Source organism: Carassius auratus, chromosome 25 (assembly GCF_003368295.1).
Source record: "Carassius auratus strain Wakin chromosome 25, ASM336829v1, whole genome shotgun sequence".
Taxonomy (NCBI): domain Eukaryota; kingdom Metazoa; phylum Chordata; class Actinopteri; order Cypriniformes; family Cyprinidae; genus Carassius; species Carassius auratus.
In genome coordinates this window covers 11,169,844-11,185,924 of record NC_039267.1, presented here as the reverse complement: position 1 = coordinate 11,185,924, position 16,081 = coordinate 11,169,844, and the positions used below count along the sequence as shown (strand labels likewise).

Here is a 16,081-nt window from a genome sequence, read left to right as displayed (position 1 = left end):
CCATTAACCTTGCACTATTATCACCACACAGTTGGCAGTTAAATTAATTGAATTTCAAGTAAATGTTTGTGTCCATTTTTGGATTATGGCAGCCGCCTATTAGAAGAGGCTATAATACAGTACTGTACCTCCATAGATCCAGCCTTTCGGCCTCGTATGAGTGGTGACTTCCTCTGAATGCTGATTGGCTCAGTCAGTGCAGCTCTGTCAGGCTCGTCTTGAGAAAGGTCTTCAAGACTGCCTGGGTCTGTCTGCATCTCGTGGTTCTGTTACATGTGAAATGGAAGTGTTGGAAGTGGACCAGCATGTATATATGTATAATCCATGGGGCAAGTAAAACACAGACCTCGGAGGAGGCAGGCCGGAAGCCAAAACCCATCGGTGCATTCTCCTCATCCTTGCACCCCTTCACTCCAGGGCTAAAGTGCAACTCCACATGGAAACGTTCCTCTGAAGAGGGGTCCTACAGACAGATATCAGCATATGAACGAAGCATAGAAATTGAGTACAAATTGCTGATGCCACATCTTGTACCTTGTTATTGTCCTCATACAGCATAATAACAATCTGTGTCATATAGTTGAGTTCGGTTACAGCGCTGAGGTAGTCCATAGCCTGCTTCCACTGGTCATCTTTTAGCTCCTAAACAAACACAGATATGATAGAGAAAATAGTAACCTGCATTTAGCATGATGCGGGGCATCATGTGCATGCTTGATGTTTGTTGACTCACGTCTAACAGGCCTCCGTAGCGAAAGATGTTAAGCAGGGAGTGGACGTGGCTCTCGCTGGTGAAATACAGCCGGGTTCGAACATGTCGACCCGGAGACATCACGCCCCGCGAGTACCTGAACCACCAGGAGGAATGAAACACATAACCTGATCACTCACAGGTTCTGAGACTGCAGAGCTTCTACAACAGTGTAGCTGAAGAACATACTGCATGGTTTTGAAGGAGAAGTGGGAACTTGTCATTTAGTTATAATACAATATATAATTAATATAATTTTTATTTGAATTTTTTTAATGTTAATTTTGTTTTGCTATTTTACATAGTATTGTCAACAAAGAAATGAGTGTTAAAAATGTTCATTTAAAAAATCTGTATGGATTTTAGTTTAAATATCAAAACTTTTTAAAATAAACATTAAACAAATTAATATCTGCTTTGAAGAAACTTTTGGCCTGGTTTGCTAAATTGTGGTTTGCTATTATTTGAAAAAAAAAAAAAATGCTGACAAAAATGCTATTCTATTTTAGTGCAGGAGTAACATTTACTACATTTAATACATTTCAACAGATTGCATTTACAATTATTTAAAAAATATGGCATGATAAAACATTTTCATAAAAAAACAAACAAACAAAAAAAAACAATGACTATAAAAAAAACTTAATATCAATAACAACAATATTGAAAATAAATAAATAAATTAATAAATAAATAATTATATATCTTTCAAAATGGTCACGTTTGGATTGCTGAAGTGTGAATATGTTTTTACATATATATTACTGCCAACAAAAAAAAAAAATGTTATTTTTTATTGACAAAAACTGTTCACCATTTTAGTGCAAGTAAAATGGATATAAGTTAATAAATCTGAAATGAAAAAGCTTTTCATCAAAGCATTAACTATGGCCAATAAATAAATACATAAATAAAGGTAAAAGTTAAGTGCGAGGGGCTGTGAGTAAAATAACCACACAAAAAAAACATGAATGCTGAAGTGGAATGTACTAATAGTAATTTAAAGCCCTTTGCAGGATGTACAGTATAGACTTCACTCGGTCAAAGAGTCAGGCACTGTACCCCAGTACAGAGACTCACAGTGGATGCAGCTTGTTGACGGCCTCGTCCTCATGGGTTCTCTGAAGATCCAGCTGAATCTTCTTGACCAGAGGCAGGCAGTAGGCACTGGCAATATCCAGCTTCTCTGCTTTAGTGATTCCATACTCCTGAAAGAGAGCGTGTATGCAGCTAACACCAAGGTGAACGAGAACACATGAACACTATTCGCCGCATTTAACTATTCCTCTACCTGTGGGATAATGATGTCTGCAAGTGCTCTGGACAGACGGAAAAGCTCCAGCGTGTCCTCCAGCCCCAGAGAAGAATTGTGTTGGGTGTCGTATTTCACACAGTCATAGATATCTGGGATCTTACTGATGTCATAGCGGCCGTTTTTCATGCGGAAGTCACGCTCCAGTTTGGACCAGCGCTGCAGCATGAGCTCCAGAGTCTCACTGTGGTATAGCTGCAGATCTGTGAAAATTAAAAAATAGATATTTATATATATAAAAATATACATGTAGTATATATATATATATATTTTTCCCCTTCTAAGAAGCCATAGAGAGGGCAAACCTGCAGATTTGGGGTCTTCCAGCCTTTTACAGATCTGCCAAGTAAGGCTTTTAATGAGTGTGTGAACTCGATCACAAGTACTGACTGGATTGAAGATCACCCCCATAGAGTTCACCAGAGATGGGCTGCCTGTTGGAGCCAACTTAAAGAGACAGGACAAATTTAAGACTAGGTTTAGTTAGACTAAGATTATGAGCCTTTTATAAATAAGCAGTTAACCCGCTTCAACCTTGCTGTAGTCCTCCTCACTGAAGTCTTTGTTCTTCTGCATGATCTCATGTAATCGAGCTTTGACTCTCTGCTGGCAGTCAGTGAGAGAGTCGCTGTCGCTGTCCAGCAGTCCGTTCATGTTGGCACTCTTCACCATCTGAACGAGGATTGGAGTCAGCTCTCCTTCCAGTGCTAACAGACCCTGAATACAGCCACAAGTAATATTTCAATGTAAATTAATTTGTGAAATAATCAGTTGGGGGGTGGATTTAAAACTGGATATAATAGATATGATTTTGAATAAAACAATTTAATGCAAGATCCACCAAATAGAAAGATAATTTACAAATAATAACCATTTTCTTTTTAGTAAAAACAGTATTAAAAATATATATTTTTTAAAACAAGCAATGCAAACAATAGAAAAATAAATAAATAAAAAAAGCTAAATTCTGAGCGCCGCTCTTAACCTGCTGTGGTTTATATCAATCCCATCACAGAGCATTATATAATACCAACATACCCAGCAGACAAAACCCAACAAACCTTTGCAAAAGCTGCTGCAGTCATCTGAACACGACCCTCATCTGATGCGTAAATTTTGAGGTCATGGCGGTAAGTGCTGTGTAAACGGAGAAGGCCACAACCAGGGAAGCCGGCATAGTCGCCTGCAAAAGCACAGAGAAACAGTCTTTGAAATAACGGCAATTACAAGAACAGAGCTCCAGATGCATGTGCATATCCTGGAGCCAAAGGAAGGAATGAGTTTACACACACATTCACATTACATAACCACCATTTATAAACCTACATAACATGCTGTACAACCAACAGGCTGAATATATTTCCACAAAAATAAAAAAAATAATCCATGCATTTCAATGCATCCACACTGTTGAAAGCATCCGGCAATGTGGGTTTAGGTGCTTATCAAATGAGTGTTGCATTGCACTACTGAGTAGCAAACAGAACTCTGATTTAGGATTTCAGAATGGCCATTTGAGTGAACAGATGAGTCCCTAAAACAAACCGCCATTCACACAGGCTGCATCCCCCTCCGTTCTTTTTGTCCATGTAAGCAAGTGTCAAATGGAGATATTTAGCCATTACGACGCAAATTTATAAGAAAGTTTGTTTGTTTTTTACAATTTTGAGATGTACAATGTGCTTCATGAAGCTGGTTCTGAATGCAAGAACATGTCCTGTAGCAATTTATGAGATGAAAAATCTATGGTAATTATTACATATTAAATCATAATCTCAAAGTTTACTTTTTAATGTCTTAAGATTTTTAACTCAATTTTGACTGTCATAATTATGCTTATATGTAATAATTAGATTTTTGCATCCCATAAATGACTTTTTTTATGCCAAAAGCATTTTTTTCTTACGTGGTGTTAATACTAGCAGTCCTTCATAAAAAAAAGTTCAAAAATCTGGATGACATTGTCTTATTCCACCTGTTTAGACAAGATATTGGACTGACATGTCTTAAAATTGACGTCACAGATTCTGAAAATAATGGCACAGTAGTTTATAAAGTAGTAGTAATAAAAGTTTTTAAAGAAATCTCCAAATAAAGAAATTGTAAACTCTAGAATTTCAAACTCTCTACACCGAAAGTAAAAATAACTACTTTTATTTCAGTATGTCAAAGCATGACCAACGTCCATATCATCTTCCACACAAAACCGTGGCAAAAGCGAAGCATGGAATGTTTTTGTTGCGTCCTCCAGTTTGGATTAGTTTAATGAGATGGATGTTAAGCAATTAAATTGATGAATGGGGCAGATGATGCATTAACCCAATATCAAGACCACGCACAAATCCAAAATCTCTTCTTACCACAGTCAATAGGGGACTCACAGCCGAGGGACCTGCAGCTGTCTAGTTAACAATTCAGGGTAAAAGAACACTACATTAACCAGCATTGCAATATGCTGCTGACTCAGTCTGATAAGAGAAAATGGTTTGGTCTTTGGAAGTCTGTGAACTCCGAAATGTAATGAGTTACACTCAATTACGGTAGTTGCAGCATGCAAATATGGACTCAAAGGTCTGGGGGGAAGTGATGGAAAAGAATCCACAGCATGACTAAGAAGTTTCTGTGCTGGCGTATTGAAAGTTAAAGGTGCTACTTGAGGAATAAGTATTCACGCCTCCCCGAGTCCTGCCTCTACATGCTTTTGTATGCCAAGCCCATTGAACAAGCAGGTGGAACTGGTTTCCTGCCCAAAGCTATGAGCTTTGAAAAACTGCATCATTGCCCCACTACCTAAAAACAGACACAATATCTTGTCAAAGCATCCAATTCATCAAGATCTCATGCAAAGGGAGCAAAACAACTGTTCCTGTAAACAGCTTAGGCTGGATTCACGGAAATTTTCTTGAGGCAAAAATTAAAGGAAGAACAAGCATGATTTGTTGGAATTCTTAAAATGTAAAATTTTATATATCTTCAATATTTTATACTATTTGTATAATTTTAAGTATACATATTTTTTTATTTAGACCTCAGACAATTCTGACTATAAGAGGATATTTTAATGCATTTTTATAGTTAGAGTTATAGTCAGAATTGCAAGATATATACTCGCAAATCTGACCTTTTTCCCAGAATTGTGTCATATAAACTCAGAATTGTGAGTTATAAAGTCAGAATACCAAGTTTAAAACTTTTTTGTGAATACAAGTCTGTATCTCACAATCCTGAGTTTATATCTCAAAATCCTGACTTGTGAAAAATGAAAATTTAAAAGTGAAAAAGTGACATGACATGTGGCCAAGTATGGTGACCCATACCCGGAATTAGTGCTCTGCATTTATCCCATCCAAAGTGCACACACACAGCAGTGAACACACACACACCGTGACTTCCCCCCATAAATTTGATGTTTACCTGCTTACCCCCAGGGCATCCAAGACTTTGTTTCTTCATAGAACACAAACCAAGATTTTTACCTCAAATCATTGCAGTCTATCAGTCTTATAATTTAAGTGGATGATCACAGCTAAAACATACAATAAAATAAAAAAATAAAAAAACTAACTAAACCAAATTAAACCCTACGGCTCATGGCAATACACTGATGTGTTAAGACAAAATTATCAGTCTGTGCAAGAAACTGAACAGTATTTATATAGATATAAATTTATTTATATTTATATATTTGAGCTAAAAATCTTGGTTTGTGTTCTGCTGAAGAAACAAAGTCACCTACATCTTGGATGCCCTGGGGGTAAGCAGGTACACATCAAATTTTCATTTTGGGGTGAACTATCCCTTTAACTCACAATTGCGTCATTAAATGAAAAAAATTGAAAAGTCAGAATTGTGAGTTTATCTCGCAACTCTAACTTCATTTCTCACAACTGCGAGTTTATATCATGCAACTCTGAGGAAAAAAATCAGAACTGCAGGATATAAACTTGCAATTCTGATTTCGTTTCTCAGAACTGCAAGATAAAAAGTCGGAATAACCTTTTTTATTCAGTGGCTGAAACAGGCGTTCATAGCTTTCTTACGGTTATGCACCAAATTATTTTCAAACTACTTTTTAGGGTCACTGTATTTCTAATCCATTTATTAGTACAGCTTTCAGGCTGGTGCAAGCATAGATCTCTACCTTGTCCTCCAGGGTACATGCAACGAAAGGCTCGTCCAAGCTCCTCAGCCTGAACTCTACCCGCTGGTGTCAGCTCACCGCCCCACTTCAGCACCAGCAGTAAAGATGGGCCCTCCTTCAGAGCGTCTGCCATAGACACAGAGAGGTCAAAAGTGATGCAACAGCTATTTTGAGTCAACATATATACATACTGTACACATACCTTCCTCTTCACTGGATGCTTTGGGCTGCCCATTTGGGAGGTAGGTCAGCTGCACCTTCCTGTTGATCCCTGAGAAATGGCCATACCTGAAAGACAATACACGGGTGGGGGACATAATCATACCACCCCCTCTTAATGAGCATTCTCCCACTGAATAACACAAAAAGCACACATCAGACATAGCACTGCACTCAAACCACTAGCAGGTGCTCTGTGGCCTCCATGTTTCTGGAAACATTTATCTGAGTGACCTTCCCAAGCTGGCAGGGGTTAATCTGTGCCATACCAGGACTGTCTCTACAGGAATGACAAGCTTTGGGAGGAATAAAACGTGTCATCTGCAACAGTGTCACGTTTTTAAGTTACACAATACAGCAGAGAATGGGGAATTTTGGAGAGTTGGTCTCTATAATTTACTGAAAAATGTTTTTAAATAATCTTTTATATAAAGCATATTTTCAAAATATGTTCAAAAGTTTGGGGTCAGCAAGACAATTTTTAAGAAATGAATACCTTAATTTGGAAAGGATGAATCAAACTGCCCAAAAGTGACAGTAAAGTCATTAGAAAGACATGAAAGACATGAAAATTCTGATTTGGCATGACAAGAATAAATAGCATTTTAAATATAATTTAAATAGAAAACCGATATTTTACATTGTAATAATCTCTCACAATATAACTGATTTTAGTGTATTTTTGATAAAGTATAAATCAACCTTGTTGAGCACTAGAGACTTTAAATAAATATTGGCATCTGGCACGCTTTTAGGTTACATAATACAGCGGAGAGAGGGAAATTCTGGAGATGTGGTCTCTACAATTTATCTCCACAATTTATTATACAATATTATGGCTTATAACCGACAATATATATATTTATTTATTTTTTATTTTCTTTACAAAACTGAATTTTAATTATTAGTCAATTATCGGTTATTAGCCATAATATCAAAATAATTATCGACTCATTAATGTTGGCCAGATTTGTAATATCAGTGTGTCCGTAGTTTCGAATATTTCTAATTTGATACAACTTGGTCTAAATCAGGTCTAAAGGTGGTTCTTTATCTCACTGGCCAGAAACGGACTCTGGAGTGGATTTGCTCTGCTGCATTATGTTTAATCAACCCAAAGCAAAGCACTTGCCCAAGCACCTGTTTCCTAGTTAATCCATGACCCCGAACAACCGATAAATGTGTTGATTAGGTGCTTTATTTGAGCTCGGTGAGGGGGTCTGGAGGACGTGAGGGATCGTGAGAGATTAGAAAACAAAATGGCATGCAGATGCCACACAGAATTGCAAAAGGGATTCATCTCCAAGGTATGGTCAATTTTGGAGCCCTCATTAAAGTGTCAGTAATTTGAACAAGATCTTGGGTTAATGAGGGTTATGATCCACTTTGCCTGCTTTCTAAAGAGACAGGGGATATGAGGGTGCGTACTGATTATCATTCAGGCTGGATTCCCTTTGAAGAGAATGGCCAAGACACAAAGAGGGACACAGAAAGAGGAGAAGAGAGACAAAAGGAATGAAGTTTAGAAACTCATCCATATGAGGACATCTAAGGAAGCAAATGAGTCAAGGTCACACTAAAGTCAGTTAAATACATTCAGCTGTTCATGAGATATCATGTTTCTTCTGAAATACGCATCCATGATGCTTAAGACTAGAAGATATGATAGCAATGTAAGTTTTCCTGTGTGTGTCATGTTAACAACAAAATCTAGTCTGATTAGGCTTGCCCTGATTCCCAAGAACTGATTTTAAACTCAAGACATAAAAACTCTACATTTAAAACCTAAATTTAACTGGTACAACTAGGGAGATGCAAAATATCGGTATAATATATTTATTAATACCAGCCGATATTAAAGATTTTTTTTTTTACATTTATCGGTAACGGTCTATATTGGACATTTCATTATCCATGCTCATTTCCACTGTTTTTACTTTTTGACCTTGGAACAAATAAAATTAATCCTTAAAAAAAGAATCTCAAAAAGAACATCTATTCGTATTGTACATTATAATGTTGTAATACCTTCTATTTTTAGTCAAATTAAATTTCAAAAAAGGACATAATTTTAATATTTGCAATTTATCAGGTATTGCCCATAAAATAAACAATTAATTATAAACTCTTCTGCACTGAGAAAACTAAAATATCGGTGCATATCTAGTTACAGTTAAATGCATTTACTGTATTTAGCAACCATTAACAGTGAAATATACATAAGTACATCAAACTCATTACTTGTATGTTTTTTAAGATTTGTATTTACTTAAAAATCATTAAAAAATTATTAAATTATTAAATTATAATTATTAAAAAAATAAAAATGAAAAAAATTGTTTTGGCCATTTTTGTCTTGTTTATGATAGGACACCGTGGAGATGAGAGATGGGGGCGGGATCGGGAAAGGTCCTCGAGCTGGGATTCGAACTCGAGAGGCCGTAGTACAACAATGCTGTATGTCGGTGCACTGCCCATGAGGATATCAGTGCGGACATAATATTATTATTTTATTTTTTTTAAGTAACATATAATTAATAATGTTCCAGTTATTCCATTGTGGCTAAACTCATAAAACTGTGTGTAAAAAATATTTAAGCATTTTTGCACATTCTGTGAGGGCCTACTAATATCTATAGTGAAGCTAATCAAAAATACAACATATGTTTGGAAATTATTATACTTTCAGAAAGACCTTGTGCCCGAAGATGTGAAAAGAGAACATGTATTAGAAATTATTGAGATGAGATGATGGTGTGTGTACAGTAGCTTTCCATAACCTCAGTGTTGGAAATGGAGGGTTTCGGAACTACTGAACTTTTGAACAGTTTACTTACATCTCCAGAACCGTCTTCAGTTGTTCTAGCTTGGATTTCTTCTCCTCAATCTCACAATCATTATGCAGGACCAGTTCTGCCAACAGCTGACGAGCAATATCCAGCACTTCCTGTAAAACATCAAATAAAGTGTTGTTCAGACTTTTATGATGATGTACAAATCACAACTGCACATTATTACAGAAAAGATCAAATAGGTCAAAGCTTAAGCCAACTGTCCACATGGTTAATTTTCACACAAAACCCAACAGCTGCATAACACGCCGATGAGTCTCAAGGCTGCAGCATTCCAGACATAACACTACATCGGTCTTAAAAAAAGACAGCTCAATTCTCTTTGACCTTTGACCCTGTGGCACAAATTCAAAGTAAATCACTAGGCTGGAGGCAAGCCTGTTATGAAACTGCAATATTATGTTAGGTCTTGCATCTACAGAGCAAGCAGCACTTGTCATAAAAATAAATCACTTGTACTTTAAAACAGACCAACCTGGAGCTGTTTTGGTTTCTTCAGCTTGAGTTTTCCAGACTTATAGCCACCGTACTTCTCAAACAACTCAAAAAACCTGAGAGAAATGGAATCAGACTTAACCAGCAGATAAAAGACTTCAATTATAGACAACTTTAACCCTGCCACGATGTGACAACCATTTTAAATGCAGAAGTGTGTCCTCATTCAGTTAACATTTAATTAATTATTTAAATTTACATTACAAAATATAAGCATTCAGATTAAAAGTGATAAAAATATGTAGCTGTAGTCTAAAAGCAGCCTGTTAGAATGTGTCACTTACAGGGCGTTCCTGACCTCCATCTTCATCTTCTGTTTGGGTGTACGGTCACCATGGCGAATTACAGCAATAACACAACGCAGCTCCATCCTACAGACAAGAGACGACATGTTCAAAAGCAACAACACACATAGTAAGCATTTAATTCTACCTCATGGATTTTAATAATCCATAATAAACAGCTTTGAGACAGAAATATATCCTTAGGACAAGAATGGTACACCCACATGGTCCCTGAGGTAGTCGGGACGATAGGGATGTCCTCTGCTTCCATGGGGATTGACCAGGGAATATGGAGCTGAGGAGCCAGCTCTCGCATCACCATGTTCCTGTGGGAAAGACATCAAATATGACCTAAAATATCTAGAAAATTACCTTATACAACAGGAACGAATACATCCGTGCTGAATAATGACACTATTGCCTTCTACAGAGCTGCTTTGCAGTTGAACTGAGTTCACTTGATAACTAGTGAACTTTGCAATACTCACCAGATTAAAGAACTGAACTGATTCAAAACTTGACTGAACTGAACTGGATAATGACACTATTGTCTTTTAAAAGCAGCTTTAGAACAGAAATTGTATTGGTTTCATAAATGAAGAACTTTGTAACATTAATGCTATTATTTCTTTGGTTTACTACTGCTAAGCTGATTTAAAATTAACTGAATCGCATAAAGAGCTATAGAAATAAAAAAAACTTGCTGTTTTGCTGGTCTTCACTGGCTCAAGCTGGTTTTAGCTCCAAGCCTGCCAAGTATTTAGTAGGTTTAGCTTGGTCAGGTAAAAAAAAAAGTGCCCAAAACCACTCTAAAACCAGTCAACCGATCAGCCTTAACAGCCTGGAAGACCAGTAAACCAGTTTAGATTGGTAACAGATTCGATTTTTTCAGTAAAGATGCGTTTTCAATTCAAAGTTTAGATCAAAGAGAATTCAAATAAAAAAATGTTTAGTGTTAGTTTAGTGTATGTGTTGAATTTTACAGAAATTGCAAAATTATTTGATATTATAATTAAAAAATAATAATAATAATAATGTGGCAATTTACACACTGAAATACCAAGTAAATTTCACAAATAATTACCAAGAAACAGCAAGTAACAGATTTAATGAAATCTACAGTATAAAGACCCTAAAATCTTAATTTTATTTACAAATATGGTGGAAAAAAATTAAAGTGTATGCAGTTATGTAGTTTTAATATGTAAAAATTGTGTAAAAATGGGATTTTCGATTTAGGGTTAGGGTTAGGGTTAGGACCACAGACAACAAGCACGGCCTCACCTACCCCAGGACTTTGGCACAATCATCATAGTACTTCATGGAGTTCTTTACAAAGCTGAAGCCATTAACGTCACAAACGAAAGAGTGACCATTTGCTCGGAGGAGGTCAAAACCACAGACTGTTTGCTGGTTTGGAAAGACATTATGAAACAACAACAAAAAAAAACTTTCATTATCATTCATAGCCTGAAGCTACGGTCAAAAAAACTTTGTTTTTTTGCGAGACTCACCTTGAATGCAAGACACACTTTTCTGGCCACAAGCTTCTCCATAGCGGTGAGCATCACAGGATAACGGATCTCCTTCCCCTCACTGTCTCGCTCCACTTTCCCATCCAGAGCAGGAGACTTACGGGCTTCGGCGTGAGCATAATCAGGTCCAACTGTGTAAACCTACAACATCCATCAGGAATAAATAAACGACCCAGCCACCACATACAGTAGAGTCTTGACATGAAATACAGGTTTACCTTAACATCAGTGCCATCTGTGGGCATGAACTCCTCATAGATGTATGATCCAGTCTTGCGAACAGTACTTTCAGGAGAATACACACTGCTCCGACTGCCGATCTACAGAAAGGATGATTTGAGCTCCACGCCAAACAAATGTAAAGTTATTAAAAGTTATCAGTACTGTACCTTTCTGAAGAGACGCTGGCTGCCGCCGCCAGCAGAGGTTGGGTAATAGATGTAGACATTGTGGTCCTCAGCGGAGACGGGCTTCTCCACAAAGGGTTTGTGAAACACTTCCCCGTTCACTTCCACATGGTCCTCGCTCTCCACCAGGTTACATTCTGATGTTGACGAGTCAAAATGTCACAATCTCTCACAATATAGGGAGTATTTATATACCCACTATGAGGAACTTAAATGGCACAGCTCAACCAAAAAAATTAAACATCATACACGAAACATCGAAACGACATAAGTAAATTAGGGCTACATGATGTTGCGAAAATATGTAATTGCGATTTCTCTGATAAAAATTGCAATAGCGATTTATATCTCTAGATTTTCTCTGCTTGTTTGCAGGGCTACACAATTAAATAATAATTTATCAAATAAAATGGTAATGATATTTGTTGTTGTGGTGAATTATTAATATTACTAAACAAAAAAAGTAAGTAAAAAATATTGCTACTACAAAAATGTGTTTTCAATAACAATAGTAATAATAATAAAATAATAATAATAAAAGTTGTATTTTATAGTATAGCAGCTGTTATAAAAAAAAACGTTTTTTTTACGTTAAAACGTCAAGTTTTATTTTCATGAAAACCGAGTGATTAAAGCTTTTATTTTATTTTATTTTTTGTTGCCAGGTTTTTTTTTTTTTTTTGTTGCACGCTTGCAAATGAACAGTGCCATGCTTTACTCTGTCTTCTTTTAAATTATGACCACAGTATTAATCTTTACCCTCTGGTCTGTCGGGGTCCCGGTTCAACACTGCATAGCGAGGAAGGTCAATGCCCTCTTCCTGTAGAATCCTGTACACTTCCCTCCTAAAGCCATGAGCAAATACTGTATGTCCCAGTCAACTCTCATAACAACGTTTACTTGTCAAGAATATTTCAGAGAATAATTTACCACACCTGTCTTGAATGAAATACTGCATATCGAGGTCGTTGATAAGGAGGGGGTTTCTTAGTTTGGCATAACTTACAGCTTTGTCAAGGGCAAATCCTTCAAGATGAGAAAAAATATATTGCATCAGTTTACATCCAATTCTGGGGGTTGTCAGATTTTGAAATGTTTTTCTATTATTATTTTAAATACTCTCTGTTATGCTTACTGAGGATGCATTTATTTGATCAAAAATACAACATTTGTAGAAAAAATACCACAATTTTAAAAAAATGTATTCGATTTTTCATTGTAATTAATTTCTGTTTTAAAGGGCAGCATTAATAATAATACTGAGACAGTATGGCACATCAAGATTTCACGCTGACTGCGTGTGAACTGTGTGATGTCGGATACCTTTGGAATGGAAGGAAATGAGGCAGTCACACAATGGCCACTTCTCCACCGGTTCGTTCAGTATAACCTCCTCTGGAAAAATGACCACAGTGATGTACTCAAACTTACAGAGCCTCTCCAGAATCTCAGTCATTGGCTTGGATTTGGATTTCTTCATCATGGAGCAGATCCCCACTACAATCTGACGCTCTGACTGATAGAAGAAGATATCGCATGAGCATTAGATACAAAAAAAAAAAGAAAGCTCACTCGAGCCATGCATGAACAGTTTTCTGTACCTGATCCTCATCCTCCTCCTCCTCCTCCTCTCCGTAATCCCCTGAGATCTTCCTCATGTCTGTGTCACCCAGCTCTCTGCTCTCACCACCCTCACTTCCAATCAGGAACCGGGGAAGTTCGCTGTTGTACATCCCCTGTCCACTTGACTTCGACATTTCTGTCGAGTCTCTGTCAAACAGCCAAGTTCCCAGCACACCATCTCGTGCTGAAGCTCAGTGGTGGAAACATCAGGCAGATAAGGTGTGTAATCCAGTCAGATGAGGGTCCAGAAGTGACCTAATGCCAAGGTTGTCTTAGAAACTTATGAGGTGTTTATTCCTTAAAGATTTGGTGTCACCCTTCCAAAACCAGGAACATGTTGTGAGTTAATCCAGATCAATTTCTCTCACAAACCCAGTCCTGTTCTTACCTGCAATAAAGAGCCAATAGACAATATGTGATAAATTAAAACTATGTAAGTATGCATTCAATTCATCAAAAGTGACAGTACAGACATCTACAAGTTTCAAACGCAGTCCTTTCAAACTTTCAATTGATCAATAAGTATTATTAATATAAAAATATTGACTCTTGAGCAGCAACTCAGCTTATCAGAATGATTTCTTAGGGATCATGTGACATTAATGACTGAAGTAATGATGCTGAGAAATCAGCTTTACCACCACAATAAATTACATTTACATAAATTACATTAAAAAAAAAGTTATTTTGAATTGCAATAATATTAAATAATACTAAAGTTTGTACTGTATTTTTGATCAAATAAATGCAGCTTTAGTAAGCATAAGAAACTTATTTATTATAAAAAAAAATGAATAACCGATAACAAACATTTGAACCATAGTGTAAAATATTGTAATGTATGCATGGAGCATCATTAAGCACCTTTGCAGTTTTACCTTAGCATACCAGATCATTATTTAATGTTAGCTACTGCATTAACTATGTTTATATATATACATATATATACATATATATATATATATATATATATATATATATATATATATATATATATATATATATATATATATATATATATATATATATATATATATATATAACCTTATTATAAAGTGCTAACACTATTTTGTACCACATTCATTCATTTTCCAGATGTTTTAAAATAATGCAAATAATACTAATAAAAATTCTACAACATTTTACCAAGTCTTGCAGTTACACTTGGTCTACATTTTCCAGAGTTAAGCCACATCTCCCAGAATGCTGACTGCTAGGGAAAGCATGCACTGTTGGAAATATATGCTGGTCCATATCACATTTCCATACCCATGCTGATACAAGGTCATTCTAGCCATGCCTCTAAACAAACACTGCACTGCTGCTTAATCCAAACTATCCCCGGGCTACTTTTTACACAATCTATAAACTCCCATCAAGCCACCCAGATATAGAATCAATGGGTTCATCCGATATGTTTCTCGGTTTGAAAGAATACTACAAACTACAAACTGTTTGCATGTAATCAAGGGCCCAATAATAGCCACGGGCCCCTGGCAGAGGTCATTGTGGGGGAGGGGTGAGACTTGGATCAAATGCTGAGGTCTATGGCTTCCAAAGATAACTCATCACGCTGTGGATGTGTTGACAGGGAACATTAAGTTGAGAGGAAGCCGTCTACAGCGACCCAGGGTCAGGAAAAACACACACACAGATAAACAAACTCATAAATAAATGCTACTATCACTTACAAAAAGCCACAAAGCAACCAGAGTCCAATATCCTTGCAAGATAATACGTTTTTTGAACATCTTAACGCACACTGATCACAAAGTCATTGCCTTCTTCTGCAAGATTGCTGTGTTGCACAATCTTGACTTTGTTAAGCAAACATGCCAAAGTAAGTATGTCCAAGTATGTAAGATTCAACGTGCACTATGTAAATGTCTATAGCTGTTTATTCATTTTTCAGCCTTAAGTGGACAGATTTCATTATGTTTATGTCCATACAGCCTTGTAAAATGTGAAGTCATTCCTGGAACTGAAAAAAAAAAAGACTTTTAAACATGCCCTCATCTGCTATTGGTCGAAAATGAAAAAAATAGCTCCTCCCTAAACTCATTCCATTGGTTGACATTGCTGGGCTGGAATTTTAGTAGCATTTGCTCACTCTTCCAATTTCAAACCTGAAAGCATTTCTTTATTCTGTGTGACATAAAGGTAAGAGATTAAAAATAAAAAAAATTCTATGGAAAAGCTGTTTTTGTTCATACAGTGAAAGTCAATGGGGTCTAAAGTTGTGTGACCCCATTGACTTCCACTGTGTGCGTAAACAGCTTTTCCACAGAAGTCAGTCAACTAGACCAAATTTATCATGACTACTGAATAGTGATGACATCTTTTGGTGAACTTTTTTCTATTTCCAAATCAGAGCAACGAAGAGCCAATTTCCATCTGACATCATAGGAAACACATCAGAGTCCAGTACATATCAGCAACGTGCCAACATGATCCTGTGAAGA

The 16,081-nt window shown here is 36.5% G+C and overlaps 1 protein-coding gene across 11 annotated transcripts in view; it reads right to left on the bottom strand.

The window, feature by feature from the left end:
- Positions 1–16,081, bottom strand: part of ppip5k1b (diphosphoinositol pentakisphosphate kinase 1b) — a 30,239-nt gene that overhangs the window by 12,587 nt on the left and 1,571 nt on the right. For 4 of the 11 annotated variants that reach the window (XM_026202541.1, XM_026202542.1, XM_026202547.1 and 1 more), the window contains exons 2-23: positions 13,598–14,007; positions 13,320–13,512; positions 12,932–13,022; positions 12,756–12,841; positions 11,979–12,133; positions 11,808–11,909; positions 11,569–11,730; positions 11,343–11,464; positions 10,279–10,380; positions 10,055–10,141; positions 9,751–9,826; positions 9,261–9,370; positions 6,407–6,492; positions 6,205–6,330; positions 3,125–3,246; positions 2,598–2,780; positions 2,043–2,510; positions 1,832–1,959; positions 734–848; positions 535–642; positions 347–463; positions 129–266 (exon numbers count right to left, since the gene is read on the bottom strand). In XM_026202541.1, coding sequence (XP_026058326.1) covers positions 129–266; positions 347–463; positions 535–642; positions 734–848; positions 1,832–1,959; positions 2,043–2,510; positions 2,598–2,780; positions 3,125–3,246; positions 6,205–6,330; positions 6,407–6,492; positions 9,261–9,370; positions 9,751–9,826; positions 10,055–10,141; positions 10,279–10,380; positions 11,343–11,464; positions 11,569–11,730; positions 11,808–11,909; positions 11,979–12,133; positions 12,756–12,841; positions 12,932–13,022; positions 13,320–13,512; positions 13,598–13,753 — 3,033 coding nt within the window. In that variant the 5' untranslated portion in view covers positions 13,754–14,007. Of the gene's footprint in view, positions 1–128; positions 267–346; positions 464–534; positions 643–733; positions 858–1,831; positions 1,960–2,042; positions 2,511–2,597; positions 2,781–3,124; positions 3,247–6,204; positions 6,331–6,406; positions 6,493–7,851; positions 7,876–9,260; positions 9,371–9,750; positions 9,827–10,054; positions 10,142–10,278; positions 10,381–11,342; positions 11,465–11,568; positions 11,731–11,807; positions 11,910–11,978; positions 12,134–12,755; positions 12,842–12,931; positions 13,023–13,319; positions 13,513–13,597; positions 14,008–16,081 lie in introns of all 11 variants that reach the window. The other 7 variants (XM_026202546.1, XM_026202550.1, XM_026202552.1 and 4 more) reach the window with 4 other exon arrangements.